The sequence below is a fragment of the Oenanthe melanoleuca genome, chromosome 3 (assembly GCF_029582105.1).
Source record: "Oenanthe melanoleuca isolate GR-GAL-2019-014 chromosome 3, OMel1.0, whole genome shotgun sequence".
NCBI lineage: Eukaryota > Metazoa > Chordata > Aves > Passeriformes > Muscicapidae > Oenanthe > Oenanthe melanoleuca.
This window is the reverse complement of record NC_079336.1, coordinates 59354522-59367592: the sequence shown is the minus strand read 5'-3', so window position 1 is coordinate 59367592 and position 13071 is coordinate 59354522. Positions and strand designations below refer to the sequence as shown.

Below are 13071 nucleotides of genomic sequence, written 5' to 3'. Positions count from 1 at the left end.
GTAGATAATGTCTTCTAAGGCCCTTTCCTCATCAGTGGTGGAGCATTACAGGTAAAGTGAGAATTGCTTTTGTTGAATGCATGATTGGAACAGGGTGGAGGGATGCTTCTTGCATGATGTCCTCATTGACGCAGAGGATTTTGCTAATCAGAAATGCTGCTTATTTCTATTACATCTTGCACCACTGATGCTGAATCAGAGGACAAGCATGCTCCAAACACTGGGTGTCTGCACTCTGCATGAGGCACAGAGCATTTAGAAGTTGCCATTTTAGAAAACAGACATTAATGTCCTGACATTAATGCCTGTGTACAGTAGTCTGGGGAAAGGAGATTATCCTGAAACACCCCTACACGAAGCATACATTAAAGAGCAAAACCAATCTGATTGAGTTCCAGAAGATTGTTTAGTATTTATCAAAGGTATAACAGAAAATTTAATATGCCTGTATTTGGTCTGTGGCCAATACTGGATTAGTCTTCTAGACAATGAAATTTTTATATACATTAGCAGCCAAAATTACTCTGGATTATGGCAAATACATGCCTGAAAGTGTCCTATGAACTGCTGCTTGAATACAGTATGCACCAATACAAATATTGGATGGACACTCATGGGTGAACAAAAGAGGTCACTATGGCATCTTGTGCCCCAGCTGTCTAAATCACACACCAACACTTCCATGAATTAGAAGTTAAGTCTACATCTGCAGAGAATTTGGTTACAACCCCTACTTATTCAGGGATACACAATTTTAACCCTGTACTTAGATGTGGAACCATTGTAAATGCATCCATTTGAAAGGCTCTCACTGTTCAGAAATCTGCCATTGGACACGGAGTTACTTGCTGCAGTTCATGAACATTCTTGCGTGCTTTGAAAAATCATCCTGATAAGCCTCAACATGCCTGTTTCTGTTTTAATGAGTGAAACTGTTTTGATTTCTCTGTCTGCAATCCATTTCTCCTTCGCAACTTTGTGCTCTTTTATGGCTTGACATCATGACTTTTCCAAGGATGGGATGACTTTTCTGTTTATTTCTAGTTGCTTTATTTCTAAGAGAAGTTTTTTATGAAATCATAGTACAAGTGGTATGCTTAATTCTTAAATGATCCTTTAACAAGGAATTTTTGGAGATGACTTCACCGAGGTCTTGTAAACAGCCATCAAAAATGTCACTTGTAAAAAACATTGCTTCCCAGGATACTCCACCTTACTGCTGGCTAGCAGTGGTGCAGACCTAGCCCAGGTTCAGGAATTAATTCCAGCTACTACAGTAGAAGAGATAAGAAAGAGCTTGGTTAGGACAGCATGCTTGAGAGAAGGAGAGAGAAGCTCTCTCCTCATTTCTCGCTACGTTAGCTCTACCTACCGACCATTCTCTGAACAGCACCAGGGCGAGCTGCTGAGGCAGAATTCCCCAGTCTGGCTGGGAATTGCCTGGCTTCTTTATCACCCTCGACCCCTAGCTCGTGGACTCTGAAGGGATGCACGGTTGTTGTGTATTTTCCTCCGTACAGTTTTCAGCCTGCACCCTCCACATTATGGAAAAATCAAGGTGGGGCTAGGCAAGCACAAAGTTTTGACTCTGGTTATCTGCTTTAGGATGAAAGACATACTCTGCTACATTCAGCACAGATTATATTATTTCTGTGCATAGCTCAAAATATGAAATAATTAAATCTGTTCACAGACATTCTACAATACTTTCTTATGTGGAGATGCTCTTTATTGGACATCCAGTGCTATCAAAATAGTTTTGGTTTGTAAGATTCAGAGCATCAGCAGTAAACTAATATATTAAAAGTTCATAAGAGTCAGTAGCACTTTAGGAAACATACTAGAGGGATAATTTCAAGAGATACCTGAAAGGTCTGCCCACAAAACCAGATATCTCAAAAGAATTTAGAAGAAGCAAACTCAAGCCAAAAAGTTCTTTGCTGACTTTTAGGGCAGTTTTAGTTCAGCAGTAGTGGCAAGTGAGGGCATATCAATGTAGGAGTGATACAGCTTTTAAACTTTGAATTTGCTTAAGAGGCTCTAACTTCTTCTTGTTGCTTTTTCCTCCTTTAGAGAATGTTTTTCTTGACAAGCCATCTACAAAATTTGCCCAAGAGGATGGAGAACAGACATCAATCATCCCTGTCCACCAGGTTATTGACAAGGTCAAAGGATACTGCAATCCTCACTCTGACAACTTCTATAAAAATATCATCATGTCCGACACATTTAGTCGCAGCACAAAGTTCTAACCGGGTTTCTGATTTACTTTTGTTTTTTAAAATCAAAGAAATACAAAAAGTCTGCCTGAAGCTGAGAATATTGGATGTCACAGAATGTGACCTGCTCAGTTATTTTTTCCCAGTTTATAGTGTCTCCTGCAAACAGCTTCCACTTAAGGACTGATTATTTTAAGTTTTTACTGTTGTGGGAAATGACAATTTTCTGTCATGGTGTTGAGCTGGTTTTAAATGTGTGCCAGCCAGCATGATGCCTGGACAGCTAATTATAATCCTGTGTAAATATCTTTTAATACTGAAGAGCCACAAGCCTAACTTTAAATTATATAATCCAAACAGAACCAGGTCTTGACTCCTGGAGAAAATAACAGACATGTCCTGCAGTACAGGCAAGCTTTTATTGAGCAGTTTGCTGATGGCCTTTTACTTTTGAAAAAATATGGATTTTCCCTATGACACTTGTTAGATTCTTGCTTCTTGGATGTCTAGTGCTGTTCCTTATTCTTAAGTGAGTAATGCACCACTTAAAGGGTTATTTTAAACTATTTTTGCCTAAATAGACCTGATCATGTAAACTTTACTCACCAAAATAGTATGTGCTGTAAATGTAGGCCAATTTGTATCCATATACATAGAAAACCAGTTTACACAAAGTTGTGTTTCAGCATTTATTGATTGGTATGTATGAAATGCAGTGTCTTCCATCTAGAGTCTATGTTTATTTTTTTTTCATAAAACAAAATAATGAAGACATTCAGCTATATATGAATATATAAATAGTTACCTAGAACTCTCTCTACACATATTTTTATAATAATACACACAGTAAGTATGACAGTGTATACCAGACACAATATGAAAACTATGGACGGTGCTAAAACTTAAGTTTAAATATTTAAATACAAGATGAATCCTTTGTAAACCCATGAGTTTGTCAGTCTCTGTACTTCACATATGCTGTATGTATAGGCACCTCCATCAGATGGCATTTCAACATTAGGATAACCTGGAATATGTTTACCAAAAAGAAATAAACAACATCTTTCTGGGCACATAACGTTATCAGTATCAGTATCCCTCTCTTGCCCTGTTGGATGACATGATTGATGTTGTTGGATGCACAAAGTTTAAATGATGTTCAGGCAATATTAAGCAATTTCACATTGCTATACTGTGTCCATAATGACCCTGAGGGGTGGGGGTGTGTGTGTGCAGAGAACAGACAAAAGCATAAAATGCTTACTTGTTTTACTCTCTATAAATGTGTGACACTAGCAAGTGACCCAGAGTGCCAAAAGGGCATCTCTCCTCGTGAACCATGTTTGACCCCATGACAAACTTTGTAAAAACTGTAGCTGCACGTGTTTCTGAAGGCATGTGCCAAAACATTAAAGGTTTTTTCAAGTACTGCTTTCAGAGGAGAATGTCTCCTAATGGAAGTTTTAATTTCTAAAATTATCCCCTTTTTAACCAAAGTATTTTTAGCCACTTATTTAATTATTTGAATTCAGAGAGCATGAAGTTGTGCTGAGAATTTTCAGTTGCCAAGCAGGTGGATGCTCTGTGATTTGGGATGTGGGTTTGTGCTTTCTCTGCTCTTTGCACTTGCTTTTGTGTGCAGAGATCGTTTAACGCTGTGACCGCACAAATGGCACATCTTCCCTGGCTGCAAACACCTGATGGTATTCCACCCAGGAACACTGCTGTCACTGCATGCACTTAAACAAAACCTCAGTCTCATAACTGCAGATGCATTTCTGGTGTATGAATGGAAGTCAGCCCCATCCACTCAAACTGGAATTAATAACAGGAATGAGTGTTGTCAGATATCTTTAATAATTGAAATAATTTACAGAGAGATTATGTACAAGCATTTACTGAACTTATATTTTATCATCCCACTTGCTTAACTACTGTAGATGATAGTGTTGACATAGCAGCTTACTGTGAGATTTCTACCTGATTAAGATGTTCAAAAGTGAAGAGAAGGAAAACCAAACATTCCTGAAAAAATGAAGAATCAATAAAACATAATGGATTAATGAAAAATAAATAAAAAGTAAACACAGTATCCTGAATGAAGCTGAGCTGTAATCAGTTTAATGTACATCTACCTGTATTTTTGCTGAATTAAGATTTTTTTCTCCTTTTTTACTACCATGTAGTAATCTTAAACTGTCTGTGTCATTTAGTTGCTCTTGAATGCTCTCAATTCTACAATGTAAAGCTTCTATTTTGTAGTTGACATGCTGTAACCTCCCTTGTATATATTTATTTATTTGTGAGGTTAAATATGTCAAAAATACTTAGCACTATATTGACTGTTTTGTTACTTTAATGCTAAGTTTCTGCTTCATCATAGGAAAAGAGGGAAGGAATAATTTCTTAAATGTTTTTTTTCTAAATAACTTGTGAAACAATTTACTGTAGCTCTATCTTTTGCAACTTTGAGGAAACTTGTCAGTGTAATTTGTGATACTAGTCAGTGAAATATAGTGTAACAGGTTTGAAGATGGACTAAAATGGAAAGAAACCTTTTCAAGTAAACATTTTTTATGTTAGTGTTCCAAATAATTAAAGCCTTTTAATAGCGAATGGTTGACTTTTATGTTTCCTTTTTAGTGTTTAATGGCAAAATTTAGGCAGTGGAATTCTGGAAAATAATCTTGTGTTTTTTTAAGTACTTGAGGCAGGTACATGCCTGGCCAAAATGCTGGAAATAAATGTGCAAGACTAAATTCATCTCATCAGGGGAACACATTTTGCAGAATATGCCTTTCCCTTTTGTAAGTGACTCAATGCCACATTCAAGGAATGAACTGGAAGTTATGCAATCTCATTTATTTACAGTGGCAGTCATGTCATAGAAATGAAAGGAAAACCAAGGCAGCAGACAGTATGCTGGGATGATATTCTAAAGTAATACAAATAAATAATCTAAAACTCAGGAGTTATTCCTTCCTATATGTTTCTCTCCAGCTGAATGTTCAATATTATCAATAAGTTCATTCAACTTGTAATCATACTTTGATCACTGCTGAAAATTTTGATTCAGCCAATCACTTGATTAATACACACTAATGTATAAACAATAGATGTCACACACTAATGGCCTACCTTTACTTGCTTACCTCTAAAGAAGATGGAAGTATGCTGAAATGTGTCAGATCTGCTCCCCTGTATTTGTCTTGTCACAGAAAATGCACAGAATACAAGGATTTAGCAGTGATATCCTTTAAAAGCATTTTAAAAAATGGAAGAAGTGGCATTGATAATGAGGCTGCTGGGTGCACCTGTGCACAGTCTGTGTGTGTGTGTCTGTGGACAGTGAACACTACCCTTGGGCTTTATGCCTTGAAGAGTGTGGGAGGACCCTCTGAGGGAAGGAGCCCAAATTTTTTTCCCAAGTAGAATCTTGGCAGATGCCTAACTTGTAAGAAGTGATTTGCAGTGTTTGGGGGTGGATTTATTTTTTCTCCTCATTTTATCACTTTTTAAATACCAAGAACAATTTTATTTTAATCCTCTACTGTTAACAGCTTCCTACTGTAACCCATTGAGTTACATAAAATGCCACTTCATTTTATTACTTTTGAAAGGCTGATCTATAATCAGACACATCTATGTAACTTCAGGGACAGCTCCTGAGTTACAGGGCAGCAATGTGTCATTCATGGAGTCATTATAAAAAGTTTTTATGCATTTGCTTTATATAAAGATGTAAATCCACATATGGGTCAGCAATTTAGGCAGAGGGCAAGAAGTTAATGCCAGGGCAGTCAATCATTCAAACCAGCCTGTGGAGCAGACCTTTCATGCCCAGCACTCCAGCTGCTGCTCTGCCAAGGAGGCTTTCCCCTTCACCCTCCACTTAACCAGTCTTTGGCTACTCAGTCCATTTATTTGGCAAATCTCCTGGAACCATTGTGACACTTCCATCCTCAGGACAATCATTTACTCTAGTGCTAGAGAAAGGGAAAGGGAAGGAAAAAAAAAGAAGATAAAGGGAAAATGAAACTAAAAGAAGAGAAAAGGTAGTTGCCAAGGCCTGCTTTGCATCCTCTTACATTTTTCACACGATTTCTTGCCCCTTGTCCAGGTCACCCTGACCAACAATGGAGATAAGGCCACTGGAGTAGGTAGGGCACACTACTATGGCTATTGGTGCATTTGTCAATGTAAACGAATGTCTTTCACTCTCCAGCTTTAAGTTGAAAATTAGAGATTTTTTTTTTTCAAGGCAGCAATTCCAGCACTTCCATGCTTGAAGACTAACCTAGAATAATACTGCAGTAGTGCAGGAAGAAGCTAATTCCTCTCATGATGAGAAATCAGGCTGATAAGCACCACACCAGAAATGGCTAAATAAATCTCATGGAAACCTTTTCTGAAAGGATAACCTTTCCTCAGATGCATCTGCTCACTCAAAGCCAATGCTGCTGTTGTTCTCACTAGAGAACAGTTTTAGCACTCATGAGGAGAGCACACTGTGGTGCTGTCCATATGGATGGCTTAACCACAACCATCTGTGCTTAACCACAGCACTTTGAGTGACACAGTTTTCTCGAGGTGTGTTGAGTGAGCTACCTTACAAAATACATGCCAGTTTGATTCTTTAGTTGTCACAGATAGACTAAACTGGGCACTTCTTATCCTGACTATTCTAGTACTTCTTAAAAAACATAGCTTTAGATAGAAAAGGGTTCTCAAAAATCTAAACTGTAGTCCATACATAAAGTGTAGGGGAAAGAGCAAAGGCTAATAACTGATCTCATATTTTCTTCCACTGCCATGCTTTTCCCAATCTGGGAGCCCTCCAAAATGAGGGGAAAAGGCAGCCATGGTAGGGGAGTGGACCCTGCTTGTCTGGTGGGCAGAGGACTCCCACTCTCCCTGTCCTGCTGCATTTCACAGCTCTCCAGCACCAAGTGCAGTAAATGCAATAATGTTACGCATGTACAAAATTCCACACTGGTTTTCTTATCTGCTTGTCTGGCTCCTGCTTTTCCAGCAGAGGGCAGTGGCATATTTCTAGTTATAAAGCTGTTAAAATCCAGTGAAAAATGCAGAAAGATTCCTCCATATGTGCACTGCACAGAAATAAGTAGGAGAGTTCATACCAGGTTTTCTATTATTTAGCAATCGGTTACATCACCGGATAAAGCAAACACTCTGCACTCAGGGAAGTGAGGGGAAAGAGCTGTCTGCCTGCATTTGGGCATATTTAGTGGAAAGAGCAATACAGAGTCTCTCTGTATTCTCTCTCGCTGGTTGTTGTATTTTCTCCTTTTTTGCTCTGAGGGGATGCAATGGAATTAGCAACTGCCACACTTCTGTCAGCTGAGCAAACAGAACCAGCTCACCATTTCAGGCTTGTACACTGTCTTATTCCAGTACTGGGCAAATTTTTTGATCTTCTGGGATGTCAGCCTGTGACTCAGAAATTCACTGTATGCATAATTGTCCAGGGAGGAAAAAAATCCCTGCAGCTCTCTGTTGACAGTGGCACGCACATCCATACCTCCCTACCACTTTTTCCATCAAGGCAAAGAACAGATCTGCTGTCAGCTGGATCTTCTGTTCACATGCTCCTTCCCCATGGCACATATTACCCAGTCAGCTCGAGAAAGGTGCAGAACTGCTGGGCTGCAGACCCAGCTGTACAGCTGCCCATGGCCATTCCATCATAGGACAGGACTGAGCAGAAAGCTGCTCCATTGGAAAACGGCACCCTGTCGAAATAAAATTCTGCAATTCTGGCTTGTCCCTGGACTCTCACTGGCATGTTCCTCTGAATGCACAGGGTACCAGCACCAAGCTGAGGGGAGAGGAGTTGCCTGGGGTGGATAGAGTGGGGAAGGCAGGGAAGGACATGACCTGCTTTAGCCTCACTTACTTTTTATGGAGTGTGGCTGCTGTGGCTGTGGGAAGAAGGAGCAGTCCCACAAGGGGTCAGAGCTTGGTGTACAGAGCAGAGCAGAAGATTAGAGTGACAGATGTCATGACACCATCACTTCTCCACAGACTTGTGGCATTGGTAGAAGTTGAGAGTCACAGCACGGCTGTGTTACTGGATGTGTTACATCTTTTGGTGTCCTAACATGAGCACAGTTCTAAACAAGGCAGGAGCCAGCATGAGCTCTCCAGAATTTCTCTGTCTTCCCTAAAACAAATGCTCACTTCCCAGGAAGGCAGATATGCCAGTTTGCCTCTCAGTCCAGCTGCAAACATCTCCTTGCTCAGATACAATAATTTTCTGGAATTAGCCAAGGTACAGAGTAATCTGGGGTTTATGTAGCACTGGCAGCGTCACAGAACCCCAATGGACTGCATAGGACAGTGAGGATGTTCCAAAAAGGAGGCCAGGCATGGAAAAATAACATTTGTGAAGCTTTACAGGGCACTGAGTGACAGGGGCTGAGATACTGTGGTTTTCCATGCAGAGTGCAACTAAAAGAGCTCTCAGAGAAGCTCTGTTTGCACAGGCCCAGGCTGAGCTCTGCAGGAAGGACAGATCAAGGGGATGGAGCTCCAGCTCCTTGCTGTGCTTCAGCCAAGGGTATCTTCTTCACCCTTTCTTTGGTGTAGCCTAGGGATGGTGGTAACTGTGGAGCAAGATTTGAAGCAGTCTGGCTAATACTTCTTGCACATTAGCAAAGTATATTCAGGCAGGCTGGGGCTTAAAATTGGCATCCAAAGCAGCCCCTACCCCTTGCTATGGTTAGCTGGCAGCTTTCACCAGAGATAAGGAACATATTTATTTTAGCTAGATTAGATCCTCCAGACCTGTGCACCAGTTTGAGATGTAGGTATGGTGGTGTGAGTTTGTCAGGGTACTCCTGGTCTGGCAGAAAAGCCAAATGCACATTTCATTGCAGAAAAGATCAACCAGAAAAAGATCAGCACAGGCAGAAGCAGCCTGTCCCTGAGAGTGTGGCTGTTGGATACTGTTGCTGGGTTACAGCCAGCTGATTTTAACACATCCCACTCTTTTATTTTCATTGATTTTTCAGTGTCTGATTCAAAGATGGGTCTTCTTCACTTTGCCTCTTGCTTTGGTTCAAAGCAAATAGGCAATGCCCCAATCATATTTTATCCTACCAGATGTGGTATACAAAGTTTCCTGCATTCACACAAAGAGATCCTCTCACTGCAATCAGACTGGACATCACCTGGGGACTAATCCAAGGACAGTCAATGAACTGCCCCCTGAACAAGGCACAGGTGAAGGATATGTCCTGGTGAAGCACCAGAGGGCTTTCAGGACAGAGAATACTGTCTGTCACTGGAGGTGTCTAAGAACAGGCTGCACCTGGGCTTCCTAAACCCACGCAGGTGGGTGCCACCACCAACACTGACAGCAGTATCAGTGACACAGAGACAATCCCCTGCCCTGTGATGATCCTCTTCAATCACATGGAGCTATTTTTACTAACACAGCACTCTGCCTGAGGAGGAAGGTTCTCCCACAATGAAGTCATCTCTCTCCTATCTTATTCACCCCCCTCAATTTTTCAGCTGCAAACCCTTTGTAACAACCTCCACCAAATAGCTTCACCTGTGTGTACAAGGACCCCAGAGCCATCACACTCCCACGCTGCCAATAACCACTCCTGTTGCCAGCTATCCCCACTGCAGCAGCAGCCCCTGTCCCTTGACTTACAGAAACAGCCTCTGATAAAGCAGAAATGGCCACAACAGCAACATCTCCCAGCTCTCGAGCAGCCTGGCACAGGCACAGAGCGGTGCAGGCACCATTGCCACATCACCCCTGAGCTCTGCTCCCTTCTAGAGGTGGGTTGGCAAACCTCTGGGTCAGGTTTTTGGGCATATGTATCTCAGGGTTGATTCTGACAGAGATTTTAAATGGGGAGGAAAAATAGACACCTCATGAAAGCCTTTCTGGTTCCATTTTCCTTCAGATTAATGTCCAGTATAGGTTTGTGTGGGCTGTTTTCACTAGAAACTTGTCTCTGGCACCTTTGTAGACCAGGTTAAATCTGTCCCAGGGCTTTAAGTATTTGTTTTACTTTTTAACCTTTGCAATGAATTCATGTAGCTGCCTATGTGAGCATGGCAGCTTCACCTCCTTTTAGTCTGCCAGGAAAATCAACAGGCCTTTTCCCAGTTAAAAGAAATAAATCCATTACTGAAGATGCTGAAAAAAAACATTTCAGTGTTTTCTTTTGGTTAGGCTGAGAAAAGAAGATGAGAAAGAAGCTTCAGGGATAATGTTCACATGAAGAACTTTGACTTAAAACTGTAGACTTGACTCAAAAATTGACTTTGCCAGGGATGGCAAGAATTAACTTCTCAAACACTTGGGCATGCAGGCACAGAGTCTGCTTCCTGTTTAAGCAGCCATTTCAGTCAGTAGTCAGCAGGCAATGAGATGGGAAGGATATAAGGAACAACACCAACTGCACATACAGCACATACACACATCCCAGACAGGTATGAAAAATGAGCTGTGTTTGTTCTCCGCTCTTTTTTCTGAACCACTGTGTACACAATCCATCACAAAAGCAAAACACTAGCTTGAATTGTCCCAAAGTCAAGGCACAGAAACTAACAGATAGTTTTCCAGGATATTTGCAAATAAATGTTTCAACCTAGCTCCATGCATTGAGACATTTAATTAAATGAGTTGATTTTTGTTATTTTTCATACCACAGGAAAAAAATCCTCCCTTTGGCAGAGAGTCCTTCCTCCTTAGATCTCAATCTCTGCCTAACAGGATTTTTATGCACACAAACCTTGAATTGTCTTGGCACATACAAATCACTATGGATTTGGCTGCCTGATGATAGGAGCTGCAGTAGCTTATTCCCAAAAACCAGACATGTCAATGTGTGTAGAGCAACCCTGTGACTGTGATTGGCATGTGGTTACTTTTCAACCAGCTTGTTTCTCCCATGGCTGGCACAATGCCAAGAGAAGCATTTTAATATTAAGGTGGTTGTGGAAAAGCAGCAGATGCAATAGCTGAGAAACAAAAAAAATACTGCTTTATGAAGTGTTTTGGCTCATTTACCTGCAGTAATTAATTACTGATGACTAAGTGCCTGAGTTCAGGAAACAACGGTTGTTTGTCTTGTACAGTTTCATTTGTCCGGCTTGGGATGGATAGGATCCACTAAACCAACACCCACATGGTAGGTAGGAAACTCACAGAAACTATTTTCTTCCTAAATCAAGACCAGCATACTTTAACTCTTCTGCCCTACACTTGTGATTTATTTCTTAAGCCACACTATGTAAGAGGATGGGGAGCATCAGCCTCACTCAGGTTGATCAGAGCCCTCCCACCTTCCCCAGCCAGAGCCAGAAACAGCCAGAGCTCAGCATGGTGCATAGCCTCACTGTATAGTTTTGGGTTTCTACAATAGGTGTCCTCTCAGTGGGGCATTACTGCTGTGGTTCCCCAGAACTTGCTCATCTATTGTAAGAGAAATGCACAAACAATTACTATGGATTATCCACTTGAGCATTTTACCAGGATCCATTTAGCTGCACAGCGATAGCTTTTAAGTTTGGGTAGTTACCTGGTATGTATTTTCACTGCAGAGGTAGCAGAAGCTTAAAGCTTCTCCTTGGCTGGCCTCATATCCACAAGCACTCAGACTGCCCTTTCCATAGATGCCAGGGCTCAGACTGACAATGAAGCTACTGTCATTTAAGAGGTTTGCCCTCTCCTCCTGAGTCATTAGGACTGCCAAGGTGAAGATTCTTCATCCACCTCTTTTTCTCCAACGTGTTTTTACCTTTCAGTTGTGACAAGTCAAGAATTGAGCTCCCTGCTGCCAGCCCTCACTCAGCTGATGCACACTGAATTGCTGTACCTGAATGCACTGATTTATCAAGTCTGACATGCTACTGATGGCTTCTTCTTGTGCCTGTGAATCTGGGTGTAACTAGTGGTATAAAAAACAATAAAGGATTGCTTGTCTTTGTGATGATTTTGGTCATGAGAATAAATTATTTCAGAGTAGATGAATGAGGAAATAGTCTTTTCCATTTTTACCCTTTTTAGCTGAATTATCTCTGAAATTAAGTTAAATTATAATTTTTAAAAGGCAAAATATCAACTTACAAGCCCGTTGGATAATACATATGAAATGTTTAAGAATATCTGAGCTTTTTCATGGAAGAAAAAAAAGAATGAATTCTTTTATCCTACTGGATTTATCATACTTTTATCTGCAGAAGGAATGCTGCTTCCAAGTTGATGGCAATGGAGCTTTAGATGAAAACAGATTTCAAAGTCCTGAGTAAAGAAAAGGGAATTGCATCTGATCAGTTACAGCATGAGAGAGAATGAACAGCACATCTTGCACCTCTCTGTCTCAGAGATATGAAAACATCTGCAGTACACACTGGAAGGTAAATCAACCATCTCCACTTGTCCTGATCAATGCATCAGTTGCAAGAAAATGTCAGATACCTCAAACCAATAGCAAATTTATACTCAAGACTCAGTAATGAGCCAAAAGTGAAAAATCAAGGCAAAGAGCAGCTGCAAGTAGTGTCATTCATCTCCTGAAAACATGAAATTGAGGTAAAAGCCATCCCAAGTTTGGTCCCAAAGGCTATCCCAGGAGGGTGGCAGGTGACTCCTGTGACACTGCACCAGGCAGGCTGGGTCACTCATCAGACTTACAGTGAGATGTCCAGGCTTGAGCATGGTCCTGCTGGGACAATTTGTATTGGTGAGGCTGGGCACATGGCCTGGCCTCTGAGGAAGGACCTGCCAGTGCACTCCTCTGAGGCACCTTTCTCCAGAAAAACAGGGAGTGAGACACGAAGGGAATTATCCAGCATCTAGTCTGAC

General features: G+C 41.1%; 1 protein-coding gene across 5 annotated transcripts in view; it reads left to right on the top strand.

Moving 5' to 3' along the window:
• The window catches only part of ADGRG6 (adhesion G protein-coupled receptor G6), a 113082-nt gene extending 108247 nt beyond the window's left edge, over positions 1 to 4835 (top strand). For 4 of the 5 annotated variants that reach the window (XM_056487222.1, XM_056487219.1, XM_056487221.1 and 1 more), the window contains one exon: positions 2074 to 4835. In XM_056487222.1, coding sequence (XP_056343197.1) covers positions 2074 to 2252 — 179 coding nt within the window. In that variant the 3' untranslated portion in view covers positions 2253 to 4835. Of the gene's footprint in view, positions 1 to 4; positions 52 to 2073 lie in introns of those variants that run through there. The other variant, XM_056487224.1, reaches the window with a different exon arrangement.
• The last annotated feature ends 8236 nt before the right edge of the window (positions 4836 to 13071 follow it).